The sequence below is a fragment of the Carex rostrata genome, chromosome 3 (assembly GCF_964058835.1).
Source record: "Carex rostrata chromosome 3, lpCarRost1.2, whole genome shotgun sequence".
Lineage (NCBI taxonomy): Eukaryota > Viridiplantae > Streptophyta > Magnoliopsida > Poales > Cyperaceae > Carex > Carex rostrata.
Genome location: NC_135920.1, coordinates 5661355 through 5685286, shown reverse-complemented (window position 1 = coordinate 5685286; position 23932 = coordinate 5661355). Strand labels below are relative to the sequence as shown.

General features: G+C 32.1%; 1 protein-coding gene and 1 pseudogene across 1 annotated transcript; one reads left to right on the top strand and one right to left on the bottom strand.

Annotated features, from left to right (window-relative positions):
• The first annotated feature begins 8766 nt into the window (after positions 1–8766).
• On the top strand, positions 8767–22963 carry LOC144551111 (MADS-box transcription factor 14-like). Its single transcript, XM_078298922.1, has 8 exons — positions 8767–9100; positions 19053–19131; positions 20002–20066; positions 20319–20418; positions 21295–21336; positions 21731–21769; positions 21883–22019; positions 22463–22963. Exons 1-8 carry the CDS (start codon positions 8916–8918, stop codon positions 22554–22556), a joined length of 741 nt encoding a protein of 246 aa, XP_078155048.1. The 5' UTR covers positions 8767–8915; the 3' UTR covers positions 22557–22963.
• On the bottom strand, positions 11200–12107 carry LOC144551109 (uncharacterized; annotated as a pseudogene).
• Positions 22964–23932: the final 969 nt, after the last annotated feature.

Genomic DNA, 23932 nt, shown 5'->3' with positions numbered 1-23932 from the left:
ACTAGTGTGCTGCAATTTGCAAACGTGACATGCATGTCTGAAAGAGTCAAAACGTGTTTTTGTGTTTGCTTTTGAAACTTCTGTACATGTTTCCTAAAATGTATAAAAATAGTTAAAAATTTAGAAAAATGGGAAAATGTCCAAAAAAGAACAAAGCTAATTATATATATAAGTTTCTATTTTGATCATTAATTTTCCGTGTTTTCTCAAATTTTCTTTTTCTGTCTAATTATATGCATAATCTGGGTTGTTGAAAAAATTCATTACATGTAGTCAACTTAAAAAAAATGTAAAATTATGTCAAAACTAGAAAACTTAGCCGAAATGATATATTGTTAATTTTCAATTTTGACTTAAATAATAGTGTTAAAATTAACATTTATTTTTTTCTAGCAGTTAAAACCATTTCGGGGAGCTAGGTGTACATAATTTTTCTGGGTGCGATTTGGGTATAAACTAAGCTAATTAGTTTGTGTTAATATGCGTTGCCGGTCGTGTTAATCTGTGTTGTGTTGATATGTGCCATGTCTGTGTCGTATTAAACCATATCAATTTAACCATTGTCAAACACAACAGTGTTTCGAAGAACACAAACAATACAAATTAAGGATACAAATCTACTGTGATTCTTTGAAATCCAATGACCCTGCTATTCTGTATCTATCCATTTATCTATTTATAGATTCATGCATAGATAAGTAATTTTGAGATTCGTACATTTCAAAAAATAAAGGTTTGGATTTAGAATCACAGGGTCCTACGTTTTTTTTTTAAATCACAACAGATTTATTTTCCAGTACAAATACATAGAGACACGACACACGTAATACTTTGTGTCGTGTTCTACCGTATTGTATACATATAAACTGTGATGTGTCTGAATATTAAGTGTTATTTACAACACCAGACGTCGCTACCAAAAAGAGAGCTGATGAGAAACAAGTCGGTTCTCAATGTAGGCAATTTCAATTTTATATATCTATAAAATTTACGTAGATTAATTAATCTCAAAATATATCTACATATTATAATTTCATGAGAAGTAAATTTTATGCTTCTTAGATTATTTATTATTTATTATTTATTATAGAAAACATGTGATTGGCTTTAAACATTATAGACTATTTTATAGTAATAGTTTTTTATTTTAAAAAAGAACAGAAGAATAAACAAATTTACAAAGATAAGTTTTTGAAGCTATCTTATAAGTTTTAAAGGTTAAAATTTAAAACTAATGCACAAACATTTTATTTGGACATGTTTAATGACACTTGAGAATTCAGACCAATCTTGTCCGAAGTAAAATGCACAAAGCCTATTTAATATTCATACCAGAGAAGGTTTGAATAATCCGAATCTAAATTCAAAATTTGAGTTAATTTAGGAGATCCGAATTCCCTTACAAAGAAGACACTTTTGACTCGGCGATCTTATTGATGTAATTAATTAAAGATTTTGGGACCAATTTGTGAAGGGTGGACATATTTACACCACACATCTCTATTCTATTATTAAGCACGTTGGGCGTCCGATCCGCCAACGGCCACGATTGAGAGATGAAACTTCGGATTTGATCTCAGCTCTCTAATTACATATTTTGTCTTCTTTTGATTAAATGCATATGTTTTATGTATAGAAGTCTAAATTTAGTTAAAAACATACCCACCACATATGCTGCCACACGATATGTTATAATTAAAATTGAATAAATTCTAAAATTTAGCGATATATTTATCTGTTTTTTTTTTCATATTTCTCCTCTTTTGATTAAATGCATATGTTTTATGTATATAAGTCTAAATTTAGTTAAAAACATACCTACCACATATGCTGCCACGCGATATGTTACAATTAAAATTGAATAAATTCTGAAATTTAGCGATATATTTATCTGTTTCCTTTTTTTGTTTCCATATTTCTCCTCTTCAATTGAGAAGACTCCATCTTGCATTTTCTTATTTATTGTTTCCTTACTTCTTCATTTTTATACGGATCACAATGAAAATCATTTTTTTTATATTTCCTTATTTCTCTTTCTTTATTTCTATACATATTGGTGTGGACAATTTAGAATATATTTCCGATATAGAATATATCAATGTGTGTGTGTTCTAAATTAGAAACAAAGAAGAATATAAATTGGAACGTGTGTGTGAATATATATTTTTCTTATAATATGTGTGTGTGTGTATATATCCTATACATACACACGATAACACTTTTTATTTATGTTTTTTCATATCATATTATATGTTGATATTGAATTGTTGTATGATATTTGATATTAGATTCGAATCGAGCTATTATTTGATATCATTGGTACTTAAAATAAAAAATAATCAAATCATCAAATTGTTATTAGAGATCACGATTAAAGTTAATTAAAAATACAGAATCATATAAATTTTCTATTAACATGTGTTTTAATTTTTAGATAATTATTATTTTCATTGATATATTTGTTTCTTATAATATGTCCCCATTGCAATGCACGAGTATGATACTGGTATATATCCTATAGATACACACGATAACACTTTTTATTTATATTTTTTGATATCATATTATATGTCGATATTGAATTGTTGTACGATATTTGATTTTAGATTTGAATCGAGCTATTATTTGATATCATTGGAACTTAAAAATAAAGAATCATCACATCATCAAATTGTTATTAGAGATCATGATTAAAGTTAATTAAAAATACATAATCATATAAATTTTCTATTAACATGTGTCTTAATTTTTGGATAATTATTATTTTCATTGATATATTTATTTTCTTATAATATGTCTCCGTTGCAACGCACGGATATGATACTAGTATTTATATTAACACAACATCTTTAAAAAATTTAATGTATAGACAATTTTAACCCTCTTTAAATATCATCCTAATTACTATATTTGCTTCATAATGTAATTAATATAATGATCATTTATTAATTATTTTATTTCCATAAACAATAGATACTATTTTTCTCCTTTTTTTGTTATTTTGCATTGATGTATCTTTCTTGGATCCTAATAACAATCCCCGCATGTCTATCTCCACAAAAAACCCCGCACAAACTGCCAAAAATATCATGGGGGGAACCGCTCAATAATTAATACTCCGCATAAACTGTTAGTATTTAACTTGAAGCATCAAAGTATTTATTGTGAATTTGCAAAGTGTTAATCCTTATGCAATGATCTCTATTTAGGAAAGAATAAATCAATCCATTAGTTGTCCCCGCACAAAATTTCCTTTTTTTTTTGAATCATCCCTGCACAACTGGGGACCATTAAATAAACAATCCCCTCATAAATACTTGTCATTTATCCCCGCACAAATTTTCTTTTTTTTTCTGGATTGTCCCCTCACAACTGGGGACCATTAAATAAACTATCCCCTCACCCAATGATAAATACTTCTCAGACATAAGGACAAATACTTTATGATACATTGATAAATACTTTATGTTACATGGATAAAAACTTATCAGACATAATTGCAACTTTCAGTACAATATGAATGATAAATACTTCTCAGACATAAGGATAAATAATTTATAATACATTGATAAATACTATATGTTACATGAATAAATACTTATCAGACATAATTGCAACTTTCAGTAAAATATCAATAATAAATATTTCTCAGACATAATGATAAATATTTTATGTTACATGAATAAATATTTTATGTTACATGGATAAATACTTCTCAGACATAATTGCAACTTACAGTAAAACATCTGTGACAATGATAAATACTTCCCATATATAATCGTAAATACTTGTCAGAACAACGATAAATACTTTCTTGAACTTGTCAATAAGTAATGTTTAATCAAATCAAAGTATTATCATGTCAGGGACAATGATAAATACTTCTCAGACATAAGGATAAATACTTGTCAGAACAATGATAAATACTTTCTTGAACATCAATAAACAGATAAATATTTATTAGCGGGAATTGTTATTAAAGAATAGTATAATTAATGTGGGGATTGTTATTAGAGAACAGTATAATTAATGTGGGGATTGTTATTAAAGGGCAGTAATTAATGCGGGGATAAATGGAAATTCTTAGAGGAATTAATGAGGGGATAAAAGGCAGTTTAGGGAGTTAATTTGGAGAGAGAGAGTGCGGGGTTAAATGGGGGGACAGGGGTGAGGGGATCAATATAATTATTCATCTTTCTTCTGCATCCCTTTTTCTCACAGTAATGCTACAAAATTTACACAAGAAAACAGCTCAATTCAATTCAAGTTTTAAGCAATCAAGTCAGAGTCAAAGTATGTATTTAACTTTTTTTTTTTGTATTTTTCTTTATATTATGACACACAATATGATCCAAAAAAACAAACAAAAAATCTTTCAAAAAAAAATTGTTCCAAAATTCAACCACCAATTCGAGAACAATGCTTAACTTCGCATTTAAATATCAAGGGATTTAATGACTTTCTCATTCTTAGGTAAATACATTTTTTCTATTCAATTTATCAAGTAATGTCTTTTCGTAGTCGCTTTATTTCTACGACTGGCAAAAAAGCTCGTGACTCGTGGCCCGCTTGGTATTCGCCTGTGACTCGATCGGTAACAGCTCGTTCCTTAGTGGATCAAGATAAAATTAGCTTGCTCGCTACATACTCGAGCCAGAATTAATGAGTTTGAGTTTGGCCTGGCTCAGCACGAGCCAGCTCGTTCGTTAACGAGCTATTTAATATACATAGTTTAATAGTTTAATCGGATCCGTTCACTTCAGATTGGGGATATTATGATCTATGGATGTTATAGCCAATGTTATGGCAATTGCACTTTGGACTGTGTTTAAGTTGATTGGTAATTTTGTGTGGAATATGTGTGAATTAATTATAAGTAACTAAGTTAATTTGTATGAATTTGTTTGATTTGGTATGCATGAATTTATTATGTGAATATGTTTGTATGAATTTAAAATTTTGATATATTTGTATGTATAAATTTAGCTGTAAAGTTAATTTATAGTAGTTGATTTGCATAATTACAATTGAATTAAGAGTATTCCTCAGTAATTAGTCATATAAATATTGTTTTGTTTTAATCATAATTGATAAGATGTGTTATGAAAATTTAAGATATAGCAGAAAAGAAAATATACAAATTTATAAATCTGCCAAGCTAGTATCAAGCTAGCTCGGCTCGCTCGGACAAGCCACGAGTCGGTCTTGAGCAATAGTTTTAGTTCAGGACCTAAAATCCAAACTCGCTCGCTCAACTTGATACACCAACAAGCTAAGTACGAATGTGACCTAACTTGCTCTTTAATAGCTCATTGTCACCCCTATTTATTTCTAAGAAAAATGATTATTTGAATCTTTTCAAATTTTAATCAACCAAAAATGATAAAAAAAAAAATTGTCAGAAACGTAGAACCAATTTGACATGGGTAATTTTTTTTTTGCCTACTGAGTTGAGGCGGCACTTCTATCCAACTCAAATATATTATTTAATTTTTATAATTTTTATTCTAAATTTGAATTTTATAATCTATATGTCTATTATAATTAAAATTGTTACGAAAATTATTCATTGATATTTTATAATTAATATCACTTTCTACCGACAACTTGGTTTATAGCGACAATGATGAAATGAAAGAACTAATAAAAGAGCTCCAAGATGAGTACATGGAATGACCCATTAATAAAAAAGAGATTGTCAGAAAAAAAAATTAAGGAGCTCTTGTTCAATTTTTCTGAACCAATTATATGACTAGATAGATTTAAGATATTAAGGTAAAAAAAAAAAAAAAGCTCAACTCGACAAGATCCATCATATTTTAAGATTGTTGAGTCTTAACATCAAAGCGAACCTTCTAATAGAAAGCACCTCATGTAATGCCATTGATCTGAATATATTGCCTAACATCACAAACGATTAAGGTTAGTTTATTCTAACAATATTTTTATTGAAACAATATGATAAGTTAGTTATCTATTGACGAGATTTTTTTTCTTTGTAGGTTATCATGTTCGTAGCATTAATAATGGAGAAAACAAATTAATGAGCTATATCGATTTAGATAGACCTTTTGCCAATATGATATTGAGAATTTGTAGAATATTTTATCAATTTAAGTTTAATATGATATTGAGAATTTGCATAATATTTTATTAATTTAAGTCTAATGAAAACAATTTATTAATTTTGGCTTGATATATGTAATTCTTTTATTGTAGTGTTATGTTGTACTTCAATTAATTTTTTTAATCATAAATTAAATATTAAAATTATTGCTGATAATTAATTTTGGCTTGATGATGTATTCAATACACCATTTCTATAAGTAATTATGTCATTTTCTTCAGTAAATTAAAAAAAAGATAAAATATTTATTGACAATATAATTTTTTTTATAGAAGATTGTTAATAAAATTTGTGAAGTTAGATAAAATAAATTGATATATATATAATGGGGATGGGCTACGTTACTCTATGGAGTAAAATGAGTTGGTGCTCCACATCGTCATATTTTTATTTTGAAAATCCAAACGACCGATCTGAATCGTTAGATGTGATCTCCATATTGAAATGTGCTTGGAGACCAAATTTTACTATTTATTAAGCATTTTTTAAAATTGATAATCCGATGGTCCAGAAAATTTTACTGTTTTTTACTGTTCACAACAAAACAGAAATTTTGAAAAATGCTTAATAAATAGTAAAATAAATTCCAAAAAATATAAAATTTGGTCTCCAAGCACATTTCAATATGGAGATCACATCTAACGGTTCGGATCGGTCATTTGAATTTTCAAAATAAAAATACGGCGTGGAGTACAAACGCGTTTTACTCCATGGAGTAGTGCAGCCCATCCCTATATAATGTTGATAGCTATTAATAATATAATAAAATCTTTCACTGTAGTAGTTTTCTTAAAAAATCTAAACAATGTGATGAAAATAAATGATCTAACTTTTAAGGAAATAAATCTATAATAATATGAGAGAGAAAGAAACAGATTTTAAGCAAATAACATATTTTATTAAACATAACTTTTATGGGGAAAAATGTGGTAATATATGAGAGAGAATCAAATTTTAAAGAAAATTTTAAAAAAGGGTAAAATTGTCTATATAGTAAAATAATTAGATAAGGTTGTGTTAATAAAAAAATTAGTAGTTTTAATATCACTACCCTAAAACTTATTGTTATCAGCGCAACATAATTAAAAAGTTTTAATTAATGGACAACTTTACTCTCATTTATTTTCCTTATTTCAATTTATTTTGCTTCTTTAATTAGCAAAAAAAATTTTAAGAATCTTTTGAAAAATAAAACAACTCCTTATAGTAAGAACATTTAAATTTGTCCGCATTTGTTTTTAGCATATAAGAAAAATTCAAACTTATATGTATTTCCTTTTGGCATGTTGTTTCATAAAATTAATAATTATAATCTCAAATTACCAGCCAGAGTAGAAATTAAAGATTAATTTTCTTTTTTCTTCTTTGATTTCCTTGAAATTAATGAAAGGAAATTTTAATCAAAATATTTTGTAATTTGATTATGAAAAAACTTTTGTTTTTACAAATGGCTTAAGTTGTTTCTTTTAGCTTAGTCGATTGTTTTGTTTTTTGAAAAGCTTTTAATATATGGTTAGTATAGTATCTTGATGTTTGTAATTGCCATATATAATGAACTTGTAAATAAAAAAAAACGTGTTAATTTGTCATGATATATAAAATAAAAGGCTTGATAAACTTTAAATTTCCAACAAAAAAGGATTTACTAATTGCTTCTCATCTGAACTTAGATAGCTATATAAATAATTATGTCTCCATTAAAAAAATAACTGGTCTACTAGGGGGATTAATTGTACAAGATATTTGTTTACTGTGTGGGATTGTTTCTTAAGAAAATTAACATTGCAAAATCATTAAGAAAAGATTATTAAATAATATTGCACCAAATTAACCACCACAAAATAGGCATGTCCACAAAATATCTGCCAAATAAGAAAACAAAAAACAAAAACAAAATATCCGCCGCCCCATAAATAGCAGGAATCACTTTCCTTTCGTAGCAACTCGCCACAAATCCAATCCCAAATAGAAAGAAAAAACATTTCCTTTTCCAGCCTAAAAAATAAAATAATATAGAAGGATACACTACACAGACTACACTACACCCACAGATGGGCCCCGCCTCTTTTCCACAAATTGCAAAGAGCGCGTTGATACAGAGACAAAGGACACAGACCCAACCCCACTACAGGCTTAACGCAGTCTGCAGGCGAATGCCTATCCTCTGCATTAACTCAAAAGGAAAGGAATCTTTTGAGTTAAAGAATCTCAACCGTCCGATATTAAACGGAGTCAATTCGTAACTTGTTTGTAATATAGGGACCTTTCAATATTAGTGCAGATCTAGTTCACACGAATCTTAAAATGTATTGGACGATTGAGATTTATTAACTCAAAAGATTACCTTTTGAGTTAATGCAGAGGATACGAATTTGTCTGGACCCAAAAAACTAACGACTGAGAAAGGGCTCTCGAACCAGTCAGCATTAGCCACGTAACCTCAGCCAATACCAAGTCGACAGCAGAGTGGACGAAAACCACTCTGGTTTTCAAAACCACTGTTTTCCTCGATCTAAAACCACCTTTTTTTTCTCCCTTGTTCGAAAAATATTGATAGACATGGTCTGTGGACCTGACTCGTATAAATACCGTCTGACCCCACTTTACAGTGGTGCAGCTACAGAAGACTCGGTGTAGGTAAACATTATCTCGCTCCTTTCTTTTAATCTCTCCTCCCCTCGTTTCCTTTCCAAATCGGTAACTGCTGGGAGGGCAGCGTGCCTCTCTACCATTTTTCTCCTTTTTATCTTTTTTTTTTCTCCTTCTAAAGTTGTTCTTAGAAGAGGGAATGGGGAGAGGGCCGGTGCAGCTTAGGAGAATAGAGAACAAGATAAACCGCCAGGTCACATTCTCTAAGAGGAGAAGCGGGCTGTTAAAGAAGGCAAACGAGATATCAATTTTGTGCGATGCAGACGTGGCGCTCATAATCTTCTCTGCTAAGGGGAAGTTATTCGAGTATTCCACCAATGACCGGTATGTATAATTCTACCAGATCAAATTGTTAAATTGTTTAGGTTCATTCTAGTATAAGTAACTGCTGAATTTTATTGATGTTTTTGGGAATTTCGTCTTTCATGTATTGATCTTTTTTGAGAAAATTCGTCTTTCATAAATGGGACGTGATTTTAGCATGAAGAAGTTTCTGACATTATTTTGTGAGATTAGCTTCTGGTTTCCTATAGCTCTATAGCATGCTAGCATCCTTATCGTTTTCCTCTAGCATGTAGGGTAAGAAGAAGCACCACTGTTTGCCTCTCTCTCTTTCGCTTGCCTTTTCTTTACTGTAAGTATAACAATTTCAATGTATATTTTCACTCAGTCACCATTTGCCGAAGCTCTCTTTTCATTTCACGGTCCCTTTTTGTTGGTTTGGAAGTTTGACTATGAGTCCATCATTAATCCCATGTTTGGATCGACTGTAGTGCACCACTTCATCACTTTGTAAGTCAACAGCGGCTTGTGATTCATACAACTGTCAACTGTGTATTGGTTTTTATTAATTCATCAGCATTGATAGCCTTAATCAGATATACCACATTAGACTTCAACTCAGTAACTTTTTTTTGTGTATTTCACATTTTCTACTTACTAATGAGTTGCAACACAGAGGGAGAGCCATTGAAGAGATTTATTTTTCTTTTATTATTCCATCATTTGTGGCAAAAATGACACACTTGATGTCCATTCTCCTTTCAATCCTTTTTTCTTCTCTTGTATAGGCTAGGAATCTTATTTTGCAAATTGGTTGATTAATTTATATGTTCAGATTCTGAGTAGCACCTCAACTATTTCAAATTTGCTTTGGTCTCCCTAGCTACCAATTGGTTGAATCATATGGAAATCAAAGCATTAAAATAATATTAATTTTTTTTTTCTTTCATCTTCCTCATGTACTGTTGAATATTGATCGAAGAGCATATTCAATAGTACAAGAGGAAGATGAAAGAAAAAAAAATTAGGTAATTTAGCATTGGCAATCAAAGCATTAAAATAATATTGTTTTTTTTTTCTTTCATCTTCCTCATGTAACAGATTACAACTATTTGATCCTTTTTGCATATTGATCGAAGGAATATTTCCACACGACCTTCATCAAGATTGAGTTAGATTAGTTAATTTAGCATTTTTTTTATTTCCATTCCAGTCATTAATTGAAACTAATTCTGTGGATTTATAGTATGCTCCTACCAGTGTTCAAAGAATGAGCACTGTTTCAATATTCGTAGCACATTCATTTTTTCTTTGAGGATGGTACAAAAATATGTTCTTTGAAAGCAGCCACCAAATATATATCTTAACATATGAAGTGGACAATGATGTCTTAATTTTAGTTTGAATCTTCTTTCCTTTCAAGCAACAAATATATATTTTTTTCTGTTAAGGTGTCCATAACTTGCAGCATCATCGTATTATAAGCAAAAGTTGATCAAATTAAATTCCACATTGTCACAAACTGGATGAAGCCACTGCATAACCTTAGGAGCTCGCATCTAATATTTGTTTCTGTATTGCTAAACTGATATTTCAGTTATATAAGACTCAAAAATAGTTGATATACTGCTTGTTGTTACTCAATAAACTCCACTTATTCAAACCCACATCGAGTTATGTAGAAATAACATACAAGATTGCAATTAAATTAGCTTCGACAAAAAGAACAGTAGCCTCCAATCAATGTTGATATTGTCATCGGACTCGTGCAACCTGTTATTGGGCTTGCAACTTATTTGTGATCAATAAAGAATTTCTGTCTAGGAATTCCCCGTCAATGAGACTTCTCTGATGTAACAACAACAACAACAAAATCTTTAATCTAAATAAATTTGGATAGGCTAGAAATAAAATCCAATCACAATCATAAAATAAAGATGAGTAGACAGAGTAGTAATAAAAATAATAAAAATAAAAGTGAGAATGAGAGTGCGAGTGAAAGTGATAGTAATACTACTAATACTAATATTAACTATATTCTACCTAAACTATTAATCGTAGGGATCAAAGTCCTAAGCTTACATCATTGACTCCAAATTTATAGTCCTATGACCTAAGACCTATAATACTACCCTTAAATAATCCCTAACTATTACTAGGTCATGAATCTGGTACTTGAATCGCTAGCTTCCACGCACTCCTGTCCGAAGCGCACTCCTTAGATACATTTCACTCCTTCAAGTCATTTTTTACTGCTTCGTCCCATATCAATTGTGGCTGACCTCTGCCTCTCCTTGTGTTTTCGATACGCCTTATAATTCCAGTACGCACTGGTGCTTCAGGAGGTCTCCGATGGAGATGTCCAAACCATCTCAAGCGGTGTTAGACGATCTTCTATTCAATTGGTGCTACCCCAAGTCTATCACGTATATCATCATTTCTAATGCGGTCCAATCTTGTATGGCCACAACTCCACCGCAACATACGCATCTCTGCTACACTTATCTTCTGAATGTGTTGTCTTTTAGTAGCCCAACATTCTGCGCCATACAACATCGCAGGTCTGATCGCCGTCATGTAGAACTTGCCTTTGAACTTTTGTGGAACTTTTCTGTCACATAGGATGCCAAATGCCTATCACCATTTGATCCACCCCGCTTGTATCATATGACTAACATCTTCATCAATTTCACCATCACTCTGCAACATCGACTCCAAATATCGAAAGGTGTCCTTCCTATGCACTATTTGTCCAGCCAAAGTGACATCTCCATCATCTGACTTGACACCACTGAACTCACACTTCAAATACTCGGTTTTAGTCCTACTAAGTCTAAAACCCTTCGATTCTAAAGTATGTCTCCACAACTCTAATTGCCTATCAACTCCTATCCTACTCTCATCGATTAGCACCACATCATCAACAAAGACCATACACCAAGAGATCTTCTCTTGTATGTCCCTTGTAACTTCGTTCATCACTAGGGCAAAAATATAGGGGCTCAAAGCTGACTCTTGATGTAATTATATCTTAAGAAGAGAGTAATTGGTTTCGCTATCGTATGCTCTAACACTAGTCACAACGTCATTGTACATATCCTTGATGAGGGTAATGTACTTTGTTGGAATTTTCTTCTTTTTAAGAGCCTACCACATGACATTCCTCGGTACTTTATCGTATGCTTTCTCCAAGTCGATAAATATCATGTGTAGATTCTTTTTCTGCTCCCTATATCTCTCCATAAGCTGTCTCGTCAAGAAAATCGCCTCTGTGGTCGATCTTCCAGGCATAAAACCAAATTAGTTCTTCGTAACGCTTGTCATTTTTCATAAGCGATGCTCGATAACTCTCTCCCAAAGCTTCATTGTATGACTCATAAGCTTAATCCATCTATAATTTGTACAACTTTGAATATCTCCATTATTCTTGAAGATTGGTACTAATATGCTTCTCCTTTACTCGTTAGGCATCTTGTTTGATCTGAAAATGTTATTAAACAACTTATTTAGCCAAGCTACCCCTACGTCTCCAAGGCATCTCCATGCCTCGATAGAATTGTTATCAGGCCCCAACGCCTTACCTACCTTCATCATTCTTAATGCCTCTTTCACCTCAGAATAAATCGTCTGTTAGTGTCATTAAAAGAGTCATCCAACTCGATCGTGGTGCTATCATCCTCTTCATTGAATAGTTTGTCGAAATATGCTCTCCGTCTATTCTTTATCTCGTTGTCCTTCACCGGAAGGCCACTATTCTCGTCCTTAATGTATTTAACTTGGTTGAAGTCTCTCGTCTTCCTCTCACGAAGTGTAGCTATCTTATAGACGTCATTTTCGTCATCATTTGTACTTAGTTTACGATATAGATTTTCATATGCATGACCCCTTGCTTCACTCACCGCTTTTTGTATTTTTTTTTGCCGTTTTGTACTTTTGTATGTTGTCCTTGCTCCTGTGATTGTGCAAGCATTTGTAGCATTCTTTTTTCTCATTGATAGTCTTTTGCACGTCCTCGTTCCACCACTAAGTATCTTTAGATTCGCGTTTATTTCCTCTTGTCACTCCAAAAACCTCCATAGCCACCTTCCAAATGCGATTTGCTTCTCCTTTTACGTTCCATGCCCCTTCTTCAATCACTCTATCCTTAAACACCAGTGAAGCGTCCCCTTTGAGCTTCCACCATTTCGTCTTTGTAATTCTGGCGTCTTTGTCCTTCCGAACACGTATCCGAAGACGAAAATTGAATACCAGAAGCTGATGTTGTGAGATGACACATTCTCCAAGTATAACCTTACAATCTACGCAAGCTCGTTTGTCCACTCTCCTAATAAGGACAAAATCGATATGACTAGAGTACTGGTCACTACTGAAGGTAACTATATGGGATTGTCTCTTTCTAAAGAAGGTATTAGCTAACATGAGGTCATAGACTACAGCGAAATTCAAGATCTCTTCTTCTTCTTAGTTCCTATCGCCATATCCAAAACCTCCATATACCCTCTCAAATCCCCCACTAGTTGTACCAACATGACAGTTAAAATCTCATCCTATGAAAAGTTTCTCACTACTAGGCACACCTCTGACCATGCTATCAAGATCTTACCAAAAATCCCTCTTGGCGACCTCACTTAGACCTACTTGTGGGGCATACGCACTAATGATGTTCAAAACCTTATCACCAACTACCAACTTAAATGCGATGATCCTATCTCCTTGTCTCTTAACGTTGACAACTTCGTTCTTGAGGCTCTTATCAACTAAGATACCCACCCCATTCTTGTTCCGTTTTTTTCCCGTGTACCATAGTTTGAAGCCTGTATCCTTCACCTCCTTCTCCTTCTAACCCGTCTATTTAGTCTCCTGAACGCATAAGATATTCACATGTCTCCTAGTCGCAGTATCAACTATCTCTCTTAACTACTTGTTCAGGACCCTGCATTCCAGCTACCTAAATGAATCCTACTTTCCTTGGCTAGCTTCCTTGCCCCTCGCACCCGTCGAGTAAGACATGAAGACCTTTGCTCATTTACCACTACATCCGGGCGCCGATGTAGCGCGCCACTAATGAGGTGACGACCCAGCCCTTGCTCATTTAACACCACACCCGGGTTTCAATATGGTGCGTCGCTATGAGAGTTACGCCCCAACGAAATATCTATGGGTTTTATTTCATGAGAGAATGGTTGTTTTTCGACCATTGGTCTATCGTTGGATCGCCACACCTATCACAACCCTCCTTCTTTATCCTAACTTGGAACAGACTGTGCAGAAACTACACAGGTGAAGTTCTTCTCTGATGTAAGTGGTCCAAATTTGTTTGCCAATGTCTTTGTGACATAGTGGAAATTAACACCTTCGCACATTCATATATAATCTACTGCACCAATAAATCTTCTTATATGAAAAGATGGCATATGATGTACTCATAAAAGCAAAGCAAGTTTTATTCTAAATAAGATCTTAACGGGTAGTTTCCTTAATTTTTAAATAGTGGAATGTTCTGATACTTTCACTTTTCAGGTCTCTATTATATTTTTATTATACCTCCAACTTTTAAATTATTATTACTTAACATTTAGAAACTTAAAAGAGGAGAGATCCGATTACCACAAAGTTACTACAATTATTTTCTACATTTTCAAAGTCTAAATCATCGATCCAAACTTTTCAACATGATCTCCACAATAAAATGTTCTTCCAGATCAAATTTTACATTTTTTTTAAATTTTTTTACTATTTATTAAGATGGGTACAAAATTCAATGGTCTGAATTTGACTAGTTTTTGTAAAATATTTAATAAATAGTGATGCTTCTATGGACATAAGGACCTATTTGTAAAATGAACATATTTTTATTTTCAAAGTTCAAACAGTCGATCCGAACCGTTCATCTTGTTCTCCATATTAATATGTGCTTGGAGACCAAATTTTACATTTTTTCTGAATTTTTTTACTATTTATTAAGATGGGTACAAAATTCAATGGTCTGAATTTGATATTTTTTGTACCCATCTTAATAAATAGTAAAAAAATTCAGAAAAATATAAAATTTGGTCTCCAAGCACATATTAATATGGAGAACAAGATGAACGGTTCTGATCGATTGTTTGAACTTTGAAAATAAAAATATGTTCATTTTTACAAATAGGTCCTTATGTCCATAGAAGCCTTTGCCTTTAATAAATAGTAAAAAAATTCAAAATTGTAAAGTTTGATCTGGAAGCACATTTTATTGTGGAGATCATGTTGAACAGTTTAGATCGATGATTTGGACTTTGAAAACGTAGAAAATTGTTGTGGTAATCGGATTCCTCCTCAACTTAAAATAACAAAATGAAAATCATTAGATATGATTCATATTATTTTTATACATGCACATACAAAATTATGATTTTTTAACTTTGTTATAATATAAATCATAAGTTAAAGAAATCAATGTCAACAAATTATTCATATCAATACATTTTAATTTGCAAACTCTTGATGTCAATTATAATAAAGTTGAAATGTCATCATTTTTATGTGTATATATAGAAAATGATATATATAGATCATATCTAATTATTTAATTTTGAATTTAAATTTAATTTAGATTTTGAGTTGGTTAAATTCTAAAAACTAAGACATAATAGAAGCACAACAATTAACGACATTTAAATTTCCTCTTTCAAATATGCCTTCCTGTGAGAACCCCTTGTGGAGTCGATGTGTCATTTTATGGGTTCCTAAATAACTTGAATGGCACTATATATAATATTGTCATACAGATGTACGTGTCCTCAGTCCGTACTTGCTTATGTTCAATTTTGATTGATCGACAATAGAAATCCAAGTATAGTGTAGAAAATGTCCACTGTCTAAAGCATCGCTTCATTGCACGGACAACATTAAAGGAAAAACATTTCATTAAGTTGGTTTGGTTCTGAGGATTTCAGACTTGTGTTACGTGTCCCCTCACATGTCTACAGATACACAAGTGTCATTTGATAGTTCTCAAATTATACAGAAACAAGTGGAAGAATCTCACAATAACAAGGTTCTAAATAGTGTGAGTCATCGCTTTTATGATAAAATAAAAGCTATTGTGCAACTATTGATAGTTATTTAGAATCCTGACAAAAAAAAAATGGCCAATAGTGTTATAACTTTTAGGACCTGTTCGGAAGTAATCCCGAAAATACTGTTCACGTGGGAAAAAAAAAATTTACTCTAAATTTTTTTTTCCCACGTGAACAGTAAATTTTAGTTCAAACTTTTTATATTCCCGTTCCTATTCTCATTCCCACTGTGCAACCGAACAAGGCCTAATATATAGCTAGCTATTTAGAACCCTGGACAATAATAATTCACATAACTCACAATGCGCTTGATCCACTATTTTGAATTAACTATTTTATCACAATGTACTTAATATAGTGAGAAATCACCCACTATGTTTGAGTGTAATCTCATATTGGGTGGAAGCTGTTCATTAATTAATGTTCTCAGCGGTTGATTTTCATCTGTTCAAATTCCTTGGTTTTAGATGGAATTTCCTTGCACAATTTGGAGCCAAATTTTTGCACCTGATCACGCTTCATCCACTAGTTATGTTTGATTCCTATGTGATGATTCTCACTGTTGTTTCAATCATAGGATTATTTGACATTAAATTAAATTAAAAAAATCTCTACAATTTTCTGTCATGTTAGTATATTATTTATTAACTAATTAACTAATGAAGTATAAATTATTCATCTTAGTCTGAATGTTTGCCAAAGTAGTTCCAAAGAGTTTCTCTTCTTTGCTCCAAAGAGTAATTATATAAACATCATGAAAAATTGCGGACAACTATTTGAATTGATCACTAGTACCATACAAGTATCAAGACAAAGACCTTGAATATTGTGATATGAAAGTCAGAGCAAATGTGTTTTGACTTCCATATAATGGTGATGAAACTATTAATTAGTCTCTATTTATAGGCTACCAACAGGCCTTTAGTGTAACACAATAATTACTGCTCTTCATTTACCTTTCAATGCATATGGCCAACAAAATAATTATATACATAAATTCTTTTACATTCCCAATAAAAGGCCTTATGGTCATTATTAATGAGCAGGGCATTAAGAATAGCCAATAGACACCAATGTACCTGAAACCATGAAGGCATAATGTTATGCCTGTTAGAAGACATAATCACCCCACATTTGCATTCTCAAATAATGTAAACAGAACTGCGTGTCATTGTCAATATGTATACACAGGGGCGGATCTACTGTAGCACAGGGGGGTCAGCTGCCCCCCACTGGATTTTCAAAAATAGTGCTAAAAATCTGCTTTTCAGACCTCTGCCCCTCTCTGGAATTCAAATTGCCCCCCTGTAGCTCATTCTGGAATTTTAATAGACGGAACGGAGCTCATATAAACTCTGAGCAAAACAAATTAGCGGAGCCCAAATAGGCGCTGATCCCAAATAACAACAATTAGTTGAACCAAAATGTTGATTTCAAATTCCCTATAAATGTTGAATTGTTGATTTTTTTTCAAGTAACTTAGGATTTTTATTATATTGATTGGTATTTTTTTTGTTATGTTGAATTGTACCCGATAAGCTATTGGATTTGAATCCGATAAGCTATTTGCATCCGATTATTGCCCCGTCCTGACAAAAATCCTGCGTCCGCCCCTGTGTATACATCACACTTTCTATACAACTATCCATAATACTTTGTTTAGAATTGTATTATATTCATACAATCAGCATGATATGTAGCTCTGGACCCATTTAGATGGTAAGGTAATGAAAATGAACAGTTTTATCCCATGTTTTTCACTTAGATTCACTTTTAGTTGGGACATAGAGAAGAACATAAGGGGCCATTTTGCATTATCTTTCATTATAGGATCTTCTCCAACTATAAAATTCCTTTATTCTCTGTTACCCTAGTAGAGAAAAATGGCTCCTCTCATTTAACCTCAAAACAATTTACTCCAAGGAACTTTCATTTTGGTGGTCCTTGTTTGTCAAGCATATATATCTTGATAATAATGATCGTATGAATCGAACTAAAATTACTCAATTTAGGATTGAAACATCAAGAAGTCTCCCTTAAGAGTCCATCTCAATATAGTGCATAAAGTACACGCATCTTAGAAGCCATCAACTTCAAGATTGAAAAAAAGAATCTTTGGAAAATTGATAGTTATGAATTATCATCGGTCATCTCCTATATATTCATATTAACATACAAAACTGTTACTAAGAGTTGATGAATACAAACCTTTAAGTTGAATTTATAAAATTTCATATAAATTATAACTAACAAAACAAAATAAGTATTGTTTTTTCCTGAAGCCAAGCACCTGTTAGAGCAACAACTATACATGCATGATAGCATGCGCGCGTCTTTTATTTACAAAATCATTAACCAATATTATATGTAGTAGTACTTTTTATAATAAATTAACTAGTTCGTAAGTATGAAAAATATATTGTAGTTAAAATAAAATGAGTGTGCCCGCATCAGTTTTAGTATTCGTAATTGTAACAACAGTATTCAGTGCATATATTTTATCATATTCTTATGATATGACTATGGAAAATATGACCCATTATTTATTTTCATATTTTGTATGTTTTACAATGGTCCTTGTTAAGTTTGCATACTATTACCATATCCAATCTATAATTTTTTATATGCATTTGTGTTAAATGGTTGGTATGTGCATCTAAAAACAGATGTGGACATTTGCAGATAATATTTGCTCTGATTCTGGCACGAAATATTGGTACTAAGCAAATATCTATGTATGTAACATTTGAACTCAGTATAAAATAAAGGAAACATATTGGCCATCTCACAGCTTGGTTTACACTTTTTGGAGCATCTTTTGCAGGAACTGAATATATATATATAAATCTCTTTTGTCTCGGCTTGGTTTCTCAACATATGGAGTCTTTGATCTAAATTAGACAATAATCTTGCTGCACCTGTTTCATTTTGTGCAGGATGGAACAGATTCTTGAGAAGTTTCAGCAGTACTCCCTTGCTGAAAAGGCAGTGTCAGAACCAGATTCTGTGTCTCAGGTATTTCCTATATGAATGATCGATGAAGGCGTTTTGTTACATTTATGTAAGCTAATACGAATTTGAACAAAAAAGAATAAAAATATAGGTATATTAGGTTTGGATCAAATGATTTTCAAATATGCAGCAAACTAGATTTTGTTAGCTTTATTTAAACTAATATGAATTTGAGCCAAAAACATAAAATGTCGGGTATGTTTGGTGGGTTCCACTATAATAGGCTTATAGGTCTTTAGTTGTTAGCATATCATATCTTAAATGAATTCTGCTATTAAAAGGCCAATTAAAGGTAACACATGCTCAATTGAGTCCCAGTAATTATTCATATAAGGCACAATTTCCATGTACATGTATATATCATGTGCATCACATTGTACTGACTGTAAAATACTAATAAAATACTAGTGGATGCACATCTGTATCTGGAGGTATATATAGGGATGATATGTCAAATGAAGTCATTGTTGGACAGGGATATATACGATGGGGATCCCCAAAGTGAAATAGTATTTTTTTTTTTTTTTGCCAAATGAAAGCAGTGTTTGTTTAGGCACCAGAATTAAAAGAAAGATATTTCTTTGTTAAAATCTTAAGGCTGATTGAATTGAAATAATGTTTTGAAAATTTCATTCTTCTGGAGAATTTAAGAGAGCAATGCTTGGATTTTGCCTTTAAAATTGAATACCCAAAAATTAACGATGAACTTTTGTGTCTAACGAATGAATTTTACATGCATTGTTTTGTTTCCTTCAAGTATCTGGAGCTTTTTTGTACATCACACGTTATGCGAATACCTGTGTGCCATGCAAGATTGCAAGACATCTGTGGTTCATGATACTAAAATTTCCATGTATTTGTGCTTTTTTGTAGGATAGCTTGAGCAATAGTTGTGCAATAATAAAGTCTAAGATAGAAGCTCTGCAAAAAAGGCAAAGGTGAGAAATTTCACATCATGATCATAAACATTACCAAGCTGCCTGTACTGCTATGTGCTCATGCATAACCCAACTGTAACTGGCACAAACCAAAATCAGTAAGGTCATTTGTGTTTTCTAGCAATAACCTTTGATCATGCATTGGAGTGTAATATAACCATGATAAATTAAGAAAAACTGAAGCAAAGAAGAACCTAAATAAGAAAAAATTTCCTTTAACTTATTTGTTCCATTACTTTTTTTGGTGTGCAGACATCTTATGGGAGAAGAACTAGAGTCACTGACAATGAAAGAGCTACAGTACCTGGAGCAACAGCTTGAAGCTTCCTTGAAACAAATAAGAAATAGAAAGGTTGCTCAATTACATAAATTTTCCCACTCAATCTTTATGACATTTTACAAATAATACCTAATATTTTACTAATTTCTCATGATATCAATAAAATGCTACTTAATAATCTATTTGACACTAAGATTTAACAAATATGGGTTAAGTCATGCAACCAATGATCCAATAGCCCTTTTGAAAAGGAAACAATAAATCACAAAGCTTGTCCGCAGAGCTAAAATGGAAACCAAATTAGCAATGGGAGGTTCCATTTTTTCCCTTCCAAGTAGACATCTCTGTCAATTGTTGCACCTTTGTCAATTAAAGTCATCAGATTTTTTTGGTAGGCTGACACTGAACAGAGTATGTTCAGATAGTATACGTGCATAAGGAGATTTTTACACCTAATCAGAACTGGGCCTTTGTAAATAAACCTTTTATATTGGTTAATATATCTGTTGGCTTCTAGCCAACCTTCAAAAAAAAAAAATTAGAACTGGGCTGACAAATGAGTTGCAATTTTTTATTGGCTGGTGCATAGTTAAATATATCAGGTTGACACCTGTTAAGCGGTTAATTATCCGGTGATAACCAACAGAGTTATATGAAGTACATGCTAGATATCTTCTGCCCTTGCTGACCCAAATGATATAAAGGTTTGATTAAGAGTACAGAAATTCATCACTCAAATAGAAAAAAAAAAGTGGAGTGGATAAGTTTGTCAGTATTTGATGCAATATTCACAAAGTAAATTCTAAATGATTTATTAGTTGGGCATAATAGAAATAATTGACGTTATTTAAAAATATGATAAACTGTAAATGAAAATTTCACAGCAGCCCCTTTAAAATCATATTTTGTGTTGCTGAGTCTAATAATATGGATTATCAATTGATGCAGAACCAAGTTTACAATGATTGTATAGCAGAGCTTCATCAAAAGGCAAGTTATCAGAACTTTTTGAGAACATATTGTACTGTTGTAGTACCTGGAGCTATATTATCTCTGGTACTACTTATGAGAGGTGCAAGTATTGCAGCATCGAGTTATTGGCTGTTAAATGATTAATAGGGGTGTGAAAATCAGACAATATTGTACTGTTGTAGTACCTGGAGCTATATTATCTCTGGTACTACTTATGAGAGGTGCAAGTATTGCAGCATCAAGTTATTGGCTGTTAAATGATTAATAGGGGTGTGAAAATCAGACAATAATTTTTTTCCAAGAATAAATGTTCTTATTTGAAGCTGAGAGGTGAGAAATTGCAAAAATAACAAACATTATTGCCATATTCGATTTGAATATTATAGGCTAAAATTATTGTTTGATTGTGCAGGAGAAGCTGCTAAAGGAGGAAAACTCATCACTCCAAAAGGTAAAATTTTATGATAATGTTCAAAGAATTGCAACTGGAACTTCATAAAATATAAAAGACTAGCGTTACCAACAAATTGACTTATATTTCCTCTTTATTGAAATCTTAAAAAGCATCTACTTGCAAAAGAGAAAGAACAGAAAATGCCTGCCCAGCAGATGTTGTGTGGCCCACAAACTCATGCTCAAGCACAACCTTCACCAGCATCTCCTTTTATGGTTAAAGACTTGCAGTTTACTCTTAATATCGGGTACCCTTTTTATCACTTCTTTTATTTTGCACCTGTTAAAACCTGTAGTAGCAATAAAACCTAGAATTAGTATAATATATAGGCATAATGAACATTTCACGTGGAAATTTATTGTTGAATTGTTTATATAACTTATTTTCTAAATTGCATGAATTCATTTCACAATTTGAAAATCTCATGCCTACTATAATTGTGTAAATATATATCCTACAAACTTCGAACATAATTGTGAACTTGAATTACTTGATATCATCAAATAATTGACAAATCAAAACTTACTGATTCTTCGAATGTTAACTTACCTAATTCATACGAAGATAACAAACTAGTACCTTAGATATACCAACCCAATTTCAATAATACATGCATGTTTTAACAGCTCAATTCTTCAATTCTTTTCACAAATAACCTCAATTTTGTCATTTTTTACCCAAAAAATGCAGCCAACCTGGAGTTGAAGTTGAAACTTCACCAGCACAGACTCCAACCCAATCAAATGGCTCAGGTTTGCCTCCATGGATGATTAATCACCCTTGAGGAGGCTAGTCACCGAAATTCCAGTGATTTCTAGCTCGCCTGTTTCTGAATTATTTCATTATATTAGCACAGCCATATCCCAGCTCGTGGTGCTCGTTTTGGTCTTCTTCATGAATTATCGATCAATGGTGATAGTACTGTTTATATCCTTCTTCAAGGTCCGAGTGGAATGGTTACACTAAAGTTGATGATGACAAGTGATGTGTGGGTCACATGTAGGACTATCATATGCTTTGTCGGATCCTTGCACAATTTTGAGAGCTAATGTGCATGTAAGATAAGCTGCATGAAGTTGTATATAATCATCTATTAACTTTTGATGTTTTTGCAAATTTGTGGACCTCATGGATATTGGGTCGATGGATCAGATTTGGAAGAATCTATTCTACTTGACACTGTATTTATTCAGAATTCAGACACTTCAAAAGCGGTTCTAAATATAATAGGAACACCGTATCTAAAAACAGATCGTTAGATGTGTGCAAAACTTTTCCTTTCAATACTGGAGATGGAATTTTTGCACTTTTTCATTGCACACTTTCTTTTGCACAATCTTGTATGTTTACCTTTCCAATTTTTGGAAAGTGATGTTTTTCTCTTTTTCACAGCACAGACTCGGAAACCGGAGCGCACAGATAATTTTGGATCCGTATCCTCCCAGGTACCTGACTCAACATAATTGAAACAGACGGCTCAGATTTACTCTCGGCCGGTCGGGATTCGGGATGACAGAGGGGGCAGGATTATTAGTGCTTTGAGATGCATGCTAATCCATTTTCGGACCGTCCAATTCAATTCTATTCAGTCGGGTAACCTGAGGGGATACTAATTCGATAATTTTGGAGTGAAGTGCTGTCCGTCATTTCGGTTTCTAACTTCTACATTCAGCCTTTAAAAAATTTTAAATTATATATAGGGGTCTGTTCGTATGGAAAAGACAGTAAGGTCCTTTCATATGATCTTATTTTATAAATAAATATTTTCACACATATATTTTCCAAAATCGAACTGATTTAAAAGATGAGAATGTAAATTATATATAGGGGGCAGTGCGGATAAAAAAGAAAGTAAAATCAGTTAACTATCAATATACCTGGACTTCTCAGGAAATGAAATACAAGGGACTTTTCAGGAGGGCAAACTATCTTGATTAGAGCAAAGCAAAGTTACAGTAAATTAAGAGGAATAAATAGATTTTCTTTTAGAGAAAAAGACATATAATGTTCGATCGTTTCATTTTAAACATTGTAATTGTAACTTACATTGAACGACCCCCTCTATCATAAACCCATTTCAAAATATTGGCATTAGGGATAAATATAAATTTGACGACCAATTTATAATATTAACAAAAGTTAGGGTCAACTAAAAAAATT

Coding starts and splice junctions, on each gene's coding strand:
- LOC144551111 (XM_078298922.1), top strand. CDS start 8,916: ATGGGGAGAGGGCCGGTGCAGCTTAGGAGAATAGAGAACAAGATAAAC. Junction 20,419..21,294: donor AACAAATAAGAAATAGAAAG/GTTGCTCAATTA, acceptor CAATTGATGCAG/AACCAAGTTTACAATGATTG. Junction 21,770..21,882: donor AAAACTCATCACTCCAAAAG/GTAAAATTTTAT, acceptor AATCTTAAAAAG/CATCTACTTGCAAAAGAGAA.